The sequence below is a fragment of the Onychostoma macrolepis genome, chromosome 04, assembly GCF_012432095.1.
Source record: "Onychostoma macrolepis isolate SWU-2019 chromosome 04, ASM1243209v1, whole genome shotgun sequence".
Taxonomy (NCBI): Eukaryota; Metazoa; Chordata; class Actinopteri; order Cypriniformes; family Cyprinidae; genus Onychostoma; species Onychostoma macrolepis.
This window is the reverse complement of record NC_081158.1, coordinates 12,421,595-12,439,211: the sequence shown is the minus strand read 5'-3', so window position 1 is coordinate 12,439,211 and position 17,617 is coordinate 12,421,595. Positions and strand designations below refer to the sequence as shown.

At 35.9% G+C, this 17,617-nt stretch overlaps 1 protein-coding gene across 1 annotated transcript in view; it reads right to left on the bottom strand.

Annotated features, from left to right (window-relative positions):
• Positions 1–4,837: 4,837 nt before the first annotated feature.
• The window catches only part of LOC131539427 (membrane-spanning 4-domains subfamily A member 4A-like), a 66,995-nt gene continuing 54,215 nt past the window's right edge, over positions 4,838–17,617 (bottom strand). The window contains exons 2-8 of the mRNA XM_058774028.1: positions 12,167–12,369; positions 11,608–11,718; positions 9,499–9,567; positions 6,460–6,648; positions 5,720–5,839; positions 5,204–5,284; positions 4,838–5,058 (exon numbers count right to left, since the gene is read on the bottom strand). Of these exons, the coding sequence (XP_058630011.1) occupies positions 4,990–5,058; positions 5,204–5,284; positions 5,720–5,839; positions 6,460–6,648; positions 9,499–9,567; positions 11,608–11,718; positions 12,167–12,343 (816 nt within the window). The 5' untranslated portion in view covers positions 12,344–12,369 and the 3' untranslated portion in view covers positions 4,838–4,989. The remainder of the gene's footprint in view (positions 5,059–5,203; positions 5,285–5,719; positions 5,840–6,459; positions 6,649–9,498; positions 9,568–11,607; positions 11,719–12,166; positions 12,370–17,617) is intronic.

Sequence of the window (17,617 nt, the reverse complement as noted above, 5' to 3'; positions counted from 1 at the left end):
TTCGAAGGCATTTTTATAAAAGCTGCTTAAATATCTTAATTTAACTAAGGCCTAGTCCTGGCTTAAGCTAAGCCCCGTCTGTGAAACGCAATGATGTCATCGCGCAATGACATAACTACCTCATTTAGCAACTTTTACCAACAAATCGACCTTCCTTTAGCAACTTCCCCTGAAAATTAGTTGGCAACACTGATCATGTATACCTGATAACAAATGTGCTACACACAATACAATAACACACCATGGAGAGTCCATGATACACTGATCTAATGCTGACCTAATGGGTCACACTTTTGTAAACAGTTTTGATTGCACCTGAGGAACCGTCACAATGTGAATGTATCTTGAAGTACAGATATCTTTCAACATATTCAGTTATTACTCCTCATCTTCCTTTGTTTAGAGTGAACAGATCAGTTAATAAATACAAGATGCAATAACCAGTTTATTAGAAAATCAAACTCTATAGTTGTAAATCTTAAAAAAGTATGTTATGTTAGTGTTTTAGTGAAGTTTTGAGAACAAAATACTTACCTTACATAGCACTCGTTATCAGAGAGATCAGAGAAAGACCAATTCACACGAAACTCAGGCAATCAGCTACTAACCAGCAGCAGCAAGGACAGTTAATAGGGTTGAGGGTTGAGTCCCCTTTTAAGTTCAGCGACTTTTTTCTTTTATTCAAACTGGACACTTAACATGGGTTGAAGCTCTTAATTTTGAGCTCTCAAACTTCTCAAAGTGCAGCAGACTGATGAATTTAGCTTTGAAATGTACAAATAGTTTTTTCCAAATATTAATAAAAAAATTTGGACTCAAGCTAATTTTATTGGCAACACTCAAATTATTATATGCTCGATGTCTTAATAGTGTTAAGCGCTTTTTTGTGTTTATTAGAAATACAGATTTAAAATAAATGTACTTATCTGTATTTCCTCCATGGACAAAATGCTTGGCATTGCCATATTTTGAAAAATTAGCAGAATGTTTAGAATAATTCACAAAACAGTCAGTTGCAAAAACTCACAATTGCTCATGCACTTCCTATACACAGAAAATGCATGATCACGAAATCAGAAGTGAAAAGCGAGTGAGAATTCAAAAGTGATTTCAATAGCTAGGGTTGTGATGGTGGCAATTTTTACCACTGCAGTGGTAAAGGGTCTGACCACTGGCCGTTTTAGCAGCTAACTCCAAATTTGTTTACAAATTTTTATATAATTGATGTTATTTCTTACAGACCATGTCAGGAAAGTTCACAAAGGCATTGGAGACACTGAGATCAAGGTCTGCATGGCACAAAAATTAAAAGCAGAAGACAAGCAGAAAGGTGACCATATTTATTCTGTTTATCAGGGTTCCCAATCCTGTTCCTGGAGATCTAAACTGTGTCCGAAATCACTCACTTGTTCACTCATTCTCTAATCCTATATAGTGTCCTGCAGCTGAGTGCGCTATATCAGAAAGAGTGAATGAAATCAACAAATTCAGACGGTGATGTGCGGAACTCCATCACATATGTACTTTTATCTTACATGTACCTTATTTTAGAAAATAATATTAATAACAATAACAATTACTTTATATTGTAATTACACTAGTGCTGGGCAACGATTAATCTAGATTAATCTCATCCAAAATAAAAGTTTTTGTTTATATAATATATCTGTGTGTACTGTGAATATTTATTATGTGTATATAAAGACACACACATACAGTATATATTTTGAAAATATTTACATGTATATATTTATATTAATATAATGTATATTATATATAAATATATTTAATATATAAACAACACATTTTTCTTAAATATATACATACATGGGTGTGTATTCATATATACACAATACACACACATATATTATGTACACAAAAACTTTTATTTTGGATGAGATTAATATAGATTAATCGTTGCCCAGCACTAAATTATACATACCCCCGCGTCGGCTTTGTGGTTTCATCAATAGTTATTATCATCATTCATTTGTTTTGTAATGCTTATATGTTCATAATTTTTAAATACTATTAAAATACTGTCAGCAAAAATAAACACATATTGACACAGGTTCATAATTTTATGTATTTATTAGGCTATTTTTAGTATCTGGAAACTCTCCCAAGCAGCGTTTTCGATGACAATAGTCTCAGAGAGCGCCCTCAGGCGACCGTTAATTTTACTTTAGAATGAATACGCTGTAATGTCTAATGTTGTGTTAGTGTTGTAATGTTTAATTATAATACTGTGTTAAAGAACACTAGGGGACAGGCAAGGACTGGGGGGTTGGAAAAAAGGGAAGAAAAAACAGCAAGGGAGAGTTAGTTAAGTTTGGGGTTTGGAGAGACAAAATAAAATTGAGTTGTTCTGACATATCTGGACTGGACTTATTATAAGAACATTATATACGCTACCTATAGGCGAGTAACGATCATGTTTAAATCATCCACCAAATTATCATTTTTTGTAATTTAAAGGGATAATTCACTCAAAAATGAAAATTCTGCCATTAATTACTCACCCTCATATCGTTCCAAACCCGTAAGACCTTCCTTCATCTTCAGAACACAAATTAAGGTATTTTTGATGAAATTGGAGAGCTCCCTGACCCTCGCATAGACAGCAAGGGTACTACCAGGTTCAAGGCCCAGAAAAGTACCAAGATGATCAACAAAGTAGTCCATGTGCCATTAGTGGTTTAACTAATTTTATGAAGTTATGAGAATACTTTTTTTGTGCAAAGAAAACAAAAATAACATTTATTCAGCAATTCTTCTACCCGAGTTACCGTCTTCCGACATTGCAATATCTCTCATGCAATATTTCATGTAGGCGCAGTCGAGACGAAAATGTGAAAAAAAGACGTCATTTTTGTTTTCTTTGCACAATTTTCTTTTTCTTTTTTTATGGTTTCATGGTTATTTTGACAGTTTTGTTAATGTGCTTTTGCTTTGTGTCATGATCCGGTCCAGGATCATTCACCCATCAACCACCAGATGTCACCCTTTCATCATTTGGACACGAGCACTACACAGACTGTTGCATCACACGGACTACACTTCCCATCAGTCACTGCATTACACGATCACATGATCTCACAGTCACAGCTGCTTCCCATCAGCAATCACACCTGCACCTCATTTACAGACTTGCATATAAGCCACTCACATCTTCAGTTCAGCACGAAGTCTTGTTTCGCACAGTCTGACATTTCTGAGCGGTTTCCTTGTTTGTTCCTGCCATGTATTATCTTGGACTGTTTGTACTCTTTGTGATTTCCTACCGCCTGCCCCTTTGACCATTGCTCTTGTTTCTCGTTTATGCTGATTGTTGCCTGCCCCGACCTCTGCCTGGAATATGTCTATGTCTCTGTGTTATCCCTGACGCTGGTGATTGATCATTGTTTTGGTGACCTTGAACTAATAAAAACTGCAAATGGATCCGCTCGCCTTTGACTCCTCATTACACTTTGGATGTTTGCAAACAAATGTTCAATTTGTATTACTTGTTTATTTATTTCGAGGAATTTAGCTACTTTTCATGGACCAATGATTTTCCATTGCATGTTCGCAAATAAAAGCTCAATTTGAATCGGTTATATTGTTTTGATGTTGGGAAGTATGACTGTGTAGGCCCTAGGAAAAACATGGCACCATTTGCTGTGGTAAATTGATGTTTACTTAATGTATCTTGTTAGATGTATATTGTGCGTGAGTGAAATTTTGACCAGAGTTTTTAAAATCATTTCACAATTACAGGATTGCAACACAAGCAGGTTTATAATATACTTCACATGTCAAAATGTTCCAAAATCACATTTCACATGTGATTTTCTCATGTTTTCACACAGGACATGAAGTTATTAACGTAATTTTGGGAGGAGTACGCCCATCTAATCTTCCAATCAATATCCAAGTATAAAAGACAGCCTCTTACCACTTCCGTCATTAGCTCTTTCGGCATCCCTCCACCTCTCCATCTCCTCCTTTATGCATATTTATTTCATTTATCCTTCTGTCTATAGGGGGCCTATCGGAGCTCGAGTAGAATAGTCTCTCTGAGCCGTCCATTGCGGACATCAAGCCAAATCTGTTTAGCATTAATGCTAAGATTATATGGGCGCACAAACTTGTGAAATTTCACATGTGCAGAATCACATGTACATGTGACCATATGTGTTTTTCTACATGTGAATTTCATGTGGTTTTTCTGTATGAAGAGTTCAGATGCAAAAGCCTCTAAGTGCCGTTTGAAATTTTCTTCTAAAATTTGCATTTTTATCGGGCTCCTATGTTTATTTCAGTAATTTTACTCTAATGGCAATGTATGTGAAATAAGTGAACATAAATACAAGAGCTTGATTAAAAATGCTCATTTTAGAAGAAAATTTCTGATGGTACTTAGAGGCTTTTGCATCTGAACTCTTCATATACATTTCTGGGTTTCTGGCACTGTAAATAAAAACTTTACCTTGCGGGCTGAGACAGCATTTTACATCTTTTACAGACACTCACTACATCTCCAAACAAGCTGATGGAGCTCACTTTATTACAAACAGAATCCTGTTTTATATCTATGTTTATATCTGTTTATCATTGTTAAAGCAAAAAAAGTAAGGCTATTTTGAGGAGTGAATGTCACAGTTCCATCACCCTTGTTAAAGAAACACCATTTTTCTGTTTTAATTAAGACATGAATTAGCCAATTTTTCCTTCTGTATATTTTATTCTTACAGATTATATGGTATTAAGCAATTACAGTTGTTCAAAACAATCTATCCAGTTTCACTGACTTTCTTGAAACTAAAGAAAGAAAATCACGAAATAGCTTGAATAGTTTTTGTTTTTTTTTGCACACAATCCAATTATTTTCTGATAAAGTGATGAAAGGACATTAAAGATAACGGACAGGAAATTGTTGGGAAACCCATGTGTCCCATGAAAGTCCCATCACACACTGCAGGACCAAACTTTGCCTACCATTAATATTTATTCACAATTACTGTATTGAGATTCTTCATGATGGTGGTTCATGGAAGACTTGCTGACCACAGTTATCTGCAAGAAAAAAAAAGGTATACTTTCAGCTTCCTTACTTATTGATTGCTTATTAAACAATTATTGCACTGAGTGCTTTACACATTTCCAGTACATATACACTGAACACTAAAGCCAAATAATGCATTGTTTTCAAGCCTCTTACCTCTGAGCTTTTAAGATCATGGAAATTATTGGGCCTGAAATCAGGGGGCTGTGGAGTTAAAACTTGTGGAATAAACGGCACCTTTTGGAAAATGCACATAATTATAATGTTTTATGCCTTCTTGCTGTCAGACGGCATAAATGCAGTAAAACTGGCAGACAGTTCCAGTATTACAGGTGTGTAGACCTCATTGTACTTCAAATGGAATTGAAAAAAGACAGAAATGCTTCTGAAATGTCCTGGTGTGGAAACATGCTTGCAACCAGATTTATAATTCATAATTCATACATTCACATAATTTCCAACTTTTTGTGGACAGAATCATCAAAAGCTAGAGGGTTTGAACATTTTAAGAGTGAAGAATTTAAGACAAGTTTTTGTAATGTAACTTGTAGTGTTTGTTGATTCTTGTAAAGTGTGAACCCAAGTGTGTAGATATATCCATGCATATACATATCTGAGGAGTTCAGCTGACAAAAAAAAGCTTGGGAACCCCTGACTAGATGCATCACTCACCTGAGGAGGAGGAAAACGGCAACAGGAGACTTTACAAGCAAATGCTGACAGACAGATGGAGATGATAAACTGAAGGAGGGTGAATACCAGCAATACACCACTGATTCCCTTAAAGAGAGTCTGAGAGAAAAATCAACATTAGCACAAATAATAATAACAAAATAATTGATGATTAGTAATCAAACAGCTACACTGGCTGCTCAGCAGTCAAGAATCTATTAAGGTTGATGTGGTAATATATTTATTGATCAAACTGGACGAGTTTCCAATTAATGTATAATGTCAATATTTTCATGTACTGTAAATGATAAATAATAGTAAGAGTTCTATAAACTACTTCTGAAATGTTGGGGAAAAGACTGGACAGATGAGTGCAGATAAAGCTTGACTTTTGACAAGTGTACTAACCACACAGTGATCTTACTGTAAATATAAATATGAATTTAAAAGCTTATGACTGTCACGGTTAACTCAAAATACAGTCTTTAATAAATCCAAAATAGACAGGGCAGGACAAGGCAAGGCTGGGACACACAGGAACACTGGGGAGTAACAAGTAGACCAGACGAAATCTAACTGAACAGACAGGACTTAAATAAACAGGATAATAACGAACATAATCAAACACAGCTGGACAAGAATTTACTAATAATCACATTAAATAAGGACAGGAACATGACCAAATAAAGAAACATGAGGACGGGAAACACAAGAGCGACAGAGGACCGACAATTACATACCTCATACTTTACTGTAACATAATAATAGTTGTAACATTTGTAATTGTTGCAGTAAGTGTAATTGTTGAGTGGGTAACTGTTGTATGGGTAACTGTTGAGTGTTCCTACAGCCAAATCCACTGAAATTAAAATAAGGGCAATGCCTGCGGTTATAGCACTGAAAATGTTCACTCCAAGTGAACCGTTCACCTATCGGCAGAAAACCAGCATAACATTATTTAACATGCTGTGAAAGTGTATGGAGTGCAATAAAAATAAACTACTTGACATGCATAAATAGAATATTCATCAGGGTCCAAGCACCAATGCCTTATGTCGATTATTTAATGATACAGCTCCAATGCATTTTTTTTTTAAATAATGTGTTTTTTTACAGCAAAATCCAGCCAACCTTCACTGAAAATTTAGGTTACAGCAAATGTGCTGATGTCAAAAAATCTCTGTACACTTGTACAGAGTACACTCTCTACAGTACAAATTTTTATTGTCTTAAGGCATGCGATCATAAGGGATGTTTTGTAGGTGAACTCACGTTAAACATTTACACTTCAATGAACTGAATATCGTAGTTCAATTTCAAATGAGTGTGGAATTTTCAATTGCACCTCAAAATTTTATATGTTCAGACGTATTTAAAAGGTCTATGGAAGCAGAATAATGACAATAGTTTTTGAAACATAAAGCATGCTGAATTCCACAGATCGAAAAAAAAGATGCATTGCAATTAACAGTGCTTGCATTTTAATGCCTTGTATGTCCAGGGCTTGCATTTTTAGGTTCTGAAATTTAACATAGTTGTTTATTTAATCTGTGAATATTTCAATTCAAAATAATTCACGCACATTTTCATAATGAAAAATTCAATAATTCATATCCACCTTCCAGAATTCACTTCCAAAATATTCAATCTGTTTAAAAATACGATGTATAATATTCGACAGGCAAATTTCAGTCATTTTATTTCACTTTCCAAATTTGCTGCCACAATTCGGGAAATTCTGGTTAAATTCTGGTTAAATTCTGGTTAAAATTCGGGAACCGCAGGAATAGCAGTAGAGCACCGATGCATGATCTCCAGCTGATGTCAACCGCTCACCTGCAGGTGGCGCAAGCGGCGCTTGATGAAGGCCATATGTGGATCAAGTCATTCATTTACAAAAACCGATTTGCAGAAATGGAGCAAGCACTAAGTATAAGTTTTAATTATCGGGGCCAGTATAAACATGTGGAAAAGCTGATTGTGTATATGTTTAATTCAACATCTTCGCTGTTTCCCATAGCCTACATGTAAGCAGCTTTCTCTACCACAAAGGAGATTATAATGCTCTTTTACCCAACGCTGAAGTACAGAACTAACATTACATCTGAGGAAGACATATATTGCTTTCGTTTTCTTAGTTTCTGTAACTTTGTATCATGGCGTGTGTGACGCTGCGACGCAAATTTTTAATTATGAAAATGTGTGTGAAATATTTTGAATTGAAATACTCACCGCTTAAATAAACAACTATGTTAAATTTCAGAACCTAAAAATGCAAGCCCTGGAAATACAAGGCATTAAAATGCATATTTTTTTCGATTTGTGGAATTCAGCATGCTTTATGTTTCAAAAACTATTGTCACTATTCCGCTTCCATAAATGTCCCTTTTATTTGTATTTATTGTATAATATTTCTGGTCTCATAATTGTCATGTGTAGGTGATTATAAAAGATTGAAGGTGATTTGTAAAAGAACTGTTACGGATAGTGGTTGTGGCAATTGCAAAAAGGGAAGATAACTAAAAGGCAGGAGAACGAAACGGCTTCAACACACTTGTTCCATTTATTAAACATGTAGATCCGACAAACACCAGGGGAGAACTGAGGACTTATAAAGAGAACGGAACAAAAGAGCAAACAGCGTAATTAAACTCAGGTGGGGACAATGACAGATAATTAACTAATGAGGACAGGAACTAAACCAAATAAGGGAAATGAGGACTAGGGTAGACAGACATGTGACAAGAACTGAGGAATAAAGGAATGTTTAAATACACAGGGGATGATTACCAGAATTGAAACTGTGTGGAACTAATTAACAATCGAGGAGACTAACTAGGAAACTCAGGTAACCGGGAACACAGGAAAAACAGGAACAGAACACGGAAAACAGGCCCTGCATCCCAATGTTCATACTATCCATCTTAAATAGTATGCCAAAATTTCCTGGATGGTCTACTATTTCAGGTAGATCCATGCACACTCTAAGGACAAATATTGCCCACAATCCATGGCACTTTGGTGAAGGATTCGGTTAAAAATTCGGTTCAAATAAAAACTACAAACATGGCGGATTTGTGTAACTTCTATAAACATCCGTTTGGCCATTAAAGGGTTACTCCACCCCAAAATTTAAATTTTGTCATTAATCACTTACCCCCATGTCATTCCAAACCTGTAAAAGCTTCGTTCGTCTTCGGAACACAATTTAAGATATTTTGGATGAAACCGGGAGGCTTGTGACTGTCCCATTGACTGCCAATTTTCACTGTCTTGGCCCAGAAAAGTATGAAAGACGTCGCCAGAATAGTCCATCTGCCTGTTCAACAGTAATGTTATGAAGCGACGAGAATACTTCTTGTATGCAAAAATAACTAATTTATTCAACAATTCGTCTCCTCTGCGTCAGCGGTGCAGCTGACACAGAAGAGCTACGCACTTTGCGTCCAGCGGATATTCTCCAAAATGGCGCTATGGTGACGCAGAGAAGACAAATTGTTGAATAAATTCTTTTTTTTTTTTTTGCCTACGTTCATAACGTTACAAACCTGCTAGAACTAACGCTATATGCTTGATTTTTTACCAATCCTACAGTTACGGTGTTAAGGTTAAGGTATTTCAGTTGTAGTTAATAGGTTCAATTTTGATGCAATTTGGTGCACGTCTTTAATTTTCAGAAATGAAACATCAGAAATCATTACAGAAAATCAGTACACACAATAGTGTTCCAGCGCTTCAGGTGCTTGGACCCTTAAAATTAGCAAGTGTTGTGTACTTACCAAACAGAAACTTGAGGGTGAATTAACTTTGTTTTCTGCAGCAATGCACAGTGAGCCTGCAATAATGTACTGAGAGGAGAGAGAAGGGCAAACATTGAGGCTTTTGTTGGAATGTTAACAGATGGTACTCAACCAGAATGAGTTTTTTTACCGCAATGTGTATCATAAGATTAATGCGTTTAAGACACTTGCTTGATTGCGTTCCCCATAGCATCAGCAGATGCAGAGTCTCGTTCCACCTCTCAGGGAACCATGGTTACATTTATAATCTGACACATTTTACTACACTTTATCTCTGTGTTTGGAAGTAAACTTTGTGAATCAAGGGTTGTCATTCAGAGAAATGCGTGTGAATGTGATGCAGTGACATAAATGGATATCATTAAATGAGGAAACTGTTAGTTTGTGTTGTGTTCCCCTAACCACATGCACACCAAAACTGTACGAATCACAGAAATGACATATTAGCTTCAGAACAGATTTTGTAATTCTCATTTATACATCAAATCACACAGGGAACACAATCACTGAACTGCGTAAGCGGCAAAAACGAACAAGTTTAAACGGATAGTTCATGCAAAAATGAAAATTCTGTCATTAGTTACTCTAAGTTAAATTAAGATATTTTTGATGCACTTTGAAAGCTCTCTGACCCTCCATAGACAGCAAGGATCCTTACACGATCAAGGCTCAGAAACGTAGCAAGGAGATCGGTAAAATAATCCATGTGAAATCAGGGATTCAACCATAATTTTACGAAGCTACGAGAATACGCACCATATGCGGATACGCTGTTTACGTTGTTTAAGCTTTGATCTGAACGTAAACAACGTATCCGCGTACATACGTTGCATATGTTGTTTACGTATGTGATACTCTCCAAAATGGTGCTATAGGGTGACACGTAGGAGACAAATTGTTGAATAAAGTCGTTATTTTTGTTTTCTTTGCGCACAAAAAGTATTTTCGTAGCTTCATAAAATTACGGTTGATCTACTGATGTCACATGGACTATTTTAAGAATGTCCTTACTACGTTTATGAGCATTGATCTTGGTAGTACCCTTGCTGTCTATGGGAGGGTCAGAGAGCTCTCGGAATACATAAAAAATATCTTAATTTGTGTTCCGAAGATGAACGAAGGTGTTACAGGTTTGGAACGATATGAGGGTGAGTAATTAATGACAGAATTTTCATTTTGGGTGAACTATCCGTTTAACTGTCCTCAGATTTTATGTAGACCTATACTGAAAATGTGTAGCCAGGGCCAATTAATGGAGCCCCATTTGTGATGTGGGGGAAAAATAAATAAATAAATCGACTCTCTAGTTGTCACGTGTGTTGCCATTGTGTTCCTGTCTGACCTTATTTGGTAGTTCCTGTTCTTATTAGTTAATCATTGTCCGTTCTGTTTCACCTGTGTTTAATTATCCTGTGTATATTAGTTCCTGTCTCTTCCTTAGTTCTTTGTCCGATCTACTTTGTTACTCGTTGTTTGATTTTGCTCCCGAGTTGGATTACCCTGCATTTTCAGTATTAAACTTGATTCAAGTGACAGCTAGTGTAACGAATAAGTATGTCTAAGACCTGTTGAAATGCATCAGTGAATTGTAAATTTGAAACATTTTACATGTGACATAAGTAGTTAATGTGGTCACAATGTTGACAAAATAAATAAATCAATGTGTTAGAAAAGGCACTCATAATGTTCCCATTATGATCCACATTTTCTATTTATTTTATCGTATAATTGCACACCAATACAATAAAAAGTAAGCACACTTCAAGCACTACCGACACTGTAATATTTTACTGTAACAGTAAAATAAACTGTAACTAATTAGTCATGATTAAATATTAGAATGCTACATTATCATTGATATTATTATTGCTGCAATTAATTTATCTTAATTTATAAAGGAGTAGTACAGTTCTGCGCAATGCTGACAGCTGTCTCTTTGTGCCACCCGGTGTTAATTTCTCAAACGGTTGTATTTACTGTCATGTCCTTGCAGTGGAGGTACACATGGCAGTAACAGGCATTTTTGGTTGACTACCTACTGTAACTTATATTATACAAGACAGAACGCTAAAGTGTGTAATTTCTTACGATGATAGATCCCCAGTAAGGAACACCGATAAAGACAAAGATGGATTCTGCATAAAATGTTGACACAATGCCAAACAGGAGAGTCATCAGACCAATCATTATCTGGACAGTCTGTGTAGGACAAGAAAAATGTACATTCTGAATAGCACAGAAGAGTCTTTTATAAAATGAAACAATATTAAATGTAGAATAAAAATTTTTGGTAGCTGTATATATATATATATATATATATATATATCTCTACAAGTGTACAATTTTCAATGTATAATTTCACATACTAATTTGAAGATACGCAAAATTTGGCCATTGTTTCACATTTTTTGATAGTTTGCTTCTAAAACATTGTACATTTTTACAATTTTACTCTCTAAATGATAAATCTTATCTTATGTTTGTGTCTTTGTTGCATTGTCACCAAGACAAAAAGTCACATTCTTCAATAAAATGTGTGTATGCTTAATGTGTTTACCTTCTTTAGAATTGATTCATGTACTTTTCTTACCTCGCACTGACATGTACAAATATAAAACAATTATTTGGGTTTATGAAACTTTCTCACCCCAAGGGCCTTTGGTTGGCTTTTTAGAAATCCCTGAAGTCCATGAAGAGGTGAAAGTCCTGCTACCTGTTGTACATAAACAGGCGCAGGAGCATTTGTTACAGTCCCAGCTGCTGTTGTTTGTATTGGTGGTTGCAGCTGGATGACAAAAGAATTCATGGGTATGGCAGTCGACATTCTCGTTTCAGGATCTGAAAATTGACCTGCACAAAATCATAGTGAGTCAAAACATGTAAATGATATGATTATGAAATATATTTTTTGTTAACAAGAAAATTAATACTTAAACGTATTAAAATAAATGTGGGCTTTATATTGTTTACATACATGAATGCAGTTATGCCATAGTAGTTATTATCATCAGTAGAATTATAGTTATCAACTATAATAAATCTATTACATTGAAAACAGCTCATGTTTAAACTTGTCTATATCATTTACATTTAAGGCATTTAGCAGATTCTTTATTCCAAAGACACTTATATAAGTGCCCTTCTAGCCATTATAAATCCCCTTATTACCAAATCGATTCATTATTAAGGAAATTGATTCATTATTAACATTTTGGTTTTATATACATACATACAAATTTGTATAAAGGTATTCAGATGTAGAGTAAGTATATTTACTGCTTTACCAGGGGAAAAAATCCTCTCTTCAGCTGGTTTTTCGTGCTTTACTCTGAAGTTCTGTTCAGTCTTCCGAAGGTAAGCCAATGCAAATTTTGTCACAAGTATAACTGCTGATACTTTTTCACAGAATGAAAGGGGAAGAAGGTGGAGCTCAGGTGATTATGAAAAATGGCAAAGCTGGCCATTTCATGAAATAATAATAATAATAAATATTAAAACCATCAAAAATAAAAGAGACGTTTTCGTAAATGTGTAGTGAAATGTGGTGAAAATGCCATAGTGAAACCAGGTAACTTTTTAGCTGATAACAGACTAAACCCTTTTGCATCTCAGAAGTGTAATAAATCTGAAATAATTAGTATTAATTTTCCTCTTGTCAAATAAATTTAAATCAAATAGCATTGTTGTGTTGTGAGTACACTCATATTAACAATTAATCATTGTTCCAAAGCGGATTTTTGTAAAGTAAATACTTTACTGCTTTCAATTTCCATTCTTCTCTAAAAGTCAATTTTTCATAGCTGTTAGTATAAGCAAACACATAGACTATGACTATTGGGGTTCTTGTTTAAAAAAATTGTTTTAAAGAGTAGTCATACTTGGGTTGTTTTTGGTCAAAATGAACACTTTCCAAAGTGTTGAGAAGTGAACTACAATAAAAGAAGTGCTGCAGTTAATGAGATAATGTTCTAAACTATTCATGTGAAACCAGTCAAAAGTTTAAATGAACTCTGGGTTAACATCAGGGTTAAATATTACCTATACTTTGGGTTATTTCCCAAAGTTGCATCCTCATATCTCTGAAGAGTCTTTAGTTTTGAGTGGGAAAATGTTTCTTTGTCTCGTCTGACAACTTATTTGCATATTTATGGGGGTCTGGAGGATTTGTGCAGTATTAAACTGAAATGTACTAAAACAGTATTATATAAGTAATGGTAACATACTATACGTCATTATTTAGGATATCAAAAGAAGATAATTTCAATGCTGTTTTACCAAGTAAATGAAGTTGCATCATTGTATCTTCCGATGTGTTTTTGATGCCTTGGTAACCAGAGGCTTTGTTCTGTCTGGCTGTTAGTTGCAGTTCAGGGGTAGTTCACAGAACTCTACTACATAGTTTGCTTGTTGGGTGAGAAGTATTGTGGATTATCTGTTAAATATAACAAATAATTGCATGTCTGATCGGTCTCAGACACTACACTCTGCAGGAGTGTACTCATCTTGATCCGCCCATGCCAAAAGGTAAAGAGAAAACACTTCCTATTTTATTAATTTTTATGAATTCGTCAAAAGTTGTCTCTGAATTCCAGGGTTGATGCAGCCTCTCGGGTTAACTCCAGGTTAAAAACAGAAAGAAATGAAGAAGACAGCCAGAAAAGATGTGAAGTTATCCTATTTCTATTTATTTTAATGAGTAGAATCATCTAAAAGACAATTTGTAAACTTGACTTTAAAGAGCAGAATTATCTTTTAGACCCAAGTCAGAAATTTTGCACTACAACAACATTTGAATGAAATTTATCATCTGCATGGGTAGTGGTGACCTGCACGCGGAAAAGTGGACAGAAGTAGTGCTTATGTGTGAGACAACATCAAACCTTTAGACATCTCAGAAAATATATTAGTTTGGTAATTTTTTGGAATCCAGTAAAATAATTACTCAGATCAGCAAGAAGAAAAATGTTATCATCCTTCTCTCTAAAAACAAAAACATCATCAGCAATAGGATAGCAATTTTTGAGTCCATGTATTTGCCTTGGTGATGTTCAGTGTCAGCAAGGACGATTTTTACTTCTTTAGTCCAGTGAAGAAGCTGAGTTTTGAAGAACTATAGCACCCTCCTTCTTTTTCCAGCAATGCATTCGCTTAGTCTTTCTTTAGGCTCAAAGTGAAGTCTTGCACTAAAAACTTCTTCATAAGAAGGAATGGTTTTAATTCATGAACACTAAATGAAGCTGTGGAGTTTATTACACTGTGTTGTCTTAAGTTAGGGCCATCAAATCACTTTTACACAGTCTGCTTAGCTTGGTCATTCCTGACAGAAAATTTAATCCAGCATTGCTGGTCACCAGCATAAGGTATGTTTTGATAAACAAATGATAAAAATAGAAAATGCAAATGTTGAGGTTGAAGCAGCTATGGAAATACAAGGTACAGACCCTCTACTCTCTAGAACATTCAAACATTCAATGTTTAAAAAAAAAATGTTTTGGTCATTTTGGTTTAAAAATATGACCAACAGGAAAAAAAAGATGTGGACACGTATCGGATAAGAAAGAAAAATGAATAAGGCTTTTGTTTAGAGTAATAACCAAATGATGTGATGTGCTGAATGACAGATGACTAAGCAGAGACTGAATAATCATGCAGTTTAGCTTCAGACAGAAACAACAGACTTAGGACAGAAACACATGATGTCTAAAGAAAGAACTATTAATTTTTTAAATCACAGTTAGACTAAGATGGTAATATTGTCTTAAAGTGATAGTTCACCCAAAAATGAAACTTTACTCACCTTAACTGTGAATACTCTAACCCAGGAGTACCCAACCCTGTTCCTAGAAATCTACCTTCCTGCAGAGTTCAGCTCAAACCCTGATCAAACACAACTGAACCAACTAATTAGGATCTGAAGGAGCACTTTATAATTAGACAGGTGTGTTTGATCAGGCTTGGAACTGAACTCTGCAGTAAGGTAGATCTCCAGGAACAGGGTTGGGTACCCCTGCTCTAACCGGTTAACATGGGCATGAGAAAGAAATTAGTCAAGACACCTTTATTTATATAGCGCTTTATTCAATACTGATTGTGTCAAAGCAGCTTTACAGTGTCAACAGGAAATAAGTTTGTCAACAGTGCAAGAGCACAATAACAAAGAGTCATTTTCCAGCTAAAGCCAGTTCATTGATGCTTCAGTGATGTCATCATTCAGTTCAACTCTCTTCCAATAGTGTCTGTGAAATCAATCAAGCGTCCCCGACTAAGCAAGCCAAAGGCGACAGCGGCAAGGAACCAAAACTCCATCGGTGACAGAAATGGACTGAGAAACCAGACTCAGTCAGGAGGCCAGCATGGTGTGGTTTAATTCCAAGCTGCAGCACAAGTCAGATTGAGCAGAGGACTCGTCTGGTTCCCGTAGTCTTGTGCCGAGGGACTGCACTGCAGTGCATACTGAGTGCCACCAATCAATCAAATCAGTTTAATAAATTATGAACTGAATAGACTTAGTATTTTCTTTTATTCCTACTGTTCTTTAGTAGAGCACAGTCCTCTTTTGACCTCTTTTTTCCGAAACTAGTTTGCCTTTTTAATTCAGATTCTATCTGTGCAATGAATTCTCAGTTTTTCTCAAAGGTGAGGAGGTAACTGTTGTTGTGTGCATGTGACACCTTGTTTGTTAAACAAATCTGATGTTCAGTAATGTTTATCAATGCTAAACTCTTCCGTGAGCAGTGCATCCTGCTTCCATGCAAATCTTATACAGGCGCATCTCAATAAATTAGAATGTCGTGGAAAAGTTCATTTATTTCAGTAATTCAACTCAAATTGTGAAACTTGTGTATTAAATAAATTCAGTGCACACAGACTGAAGTAGTTTAAGTCTTTGGTTCTTTTAATTGTGATGATTTAGGCTATCTAAATCACTATCTCAGCAAATTAGAATACTTGATAAGACCAATAAAAAAAAAAAAAACATTTTTAGTGAATTGTTGGCCTTCTGGAAAGTATGTTCATTTACTGTATATGTACTCAATACTTGGTAGGGGCTCCTTATGCTTTAATTACTGCCTCAATTAGGCGTGGCATGGAAGTGATCAATTTGTGGCACTGCTGAGGTGGTATGGAAGCCCAGGTTGCTTTGACAGTGGCCTTCAGCTCATCTGCATTGTTGGGTCTGGTGTCTCTCATCTTCCTCTTGACAATATCCATAGATTCTCTACGGGGTTCAGGTCAGGCGAGTTTGCTGGCCAATCAAGCACAGTAACACCATGGTCATTGAACCAGCTTTTGGTACCTTTGGCAGTGTGGGCAGGTGCCAAGTCCTGCTGGAAAATGAAATCAGCATCTCCATAAAGCTTGTAAGCAGAAGGAAGCATGAAGTGCACTAAAATTTTCTGGTAGATGGCTGCGTTGACTGTGGACATCAGAAAACACAGTGGACCAACACCAGCAGATGACATGGCAGCCCAAATCATCACTGACTGTGGAAACTTCACACTGGACTTCAAGCAACATGGATTCTGTGCCTCTTCACTCTTCCTCCAGACTCGGGGAACTTGATTTCCAAATGAAATGCAAAATTTACTTTCATCTGAAAAGAGGACTTTGGACCACTGAGCAACAGTCCAGTTCTTTTTCTCCACAGCCCAGGTAAGATGCTTCTGACGTTGTCTCTGGTTCAGAAGTGGTTTGGTAGCCCTTTTCCTGAAGACGTCTGAGCGTGGTGACTCTTGATGCACTGACTCCAGCTTCAATCCACTCCTTGTGAAGCTCTCCCAAGTGTTTGAATCAGCTTTGCTTGACTGTATTCTCAAGCTTGCGGTCATCCCTGTTGCTTGTGCACCTTTTCCTACCCAAATTCTTCCTTCCAGTCAACTTTGCATTTAATATGCTTTGATACAGCACTCTGTAAACAGCCACACCTTTCAGTAATGACCTTCTGTGCTTACCCTCTTTGTGGAGGGTGTCAATGTTCATCTTCTGGATCATTGCCAAGTCAGCAGTCTTCCCCATTATTGTGGTTTCAAAGAACAAGAGATACCCAGAATTTATACTGTATGGATGGTCATTTATTCAAACTCAAATGTAAATATTC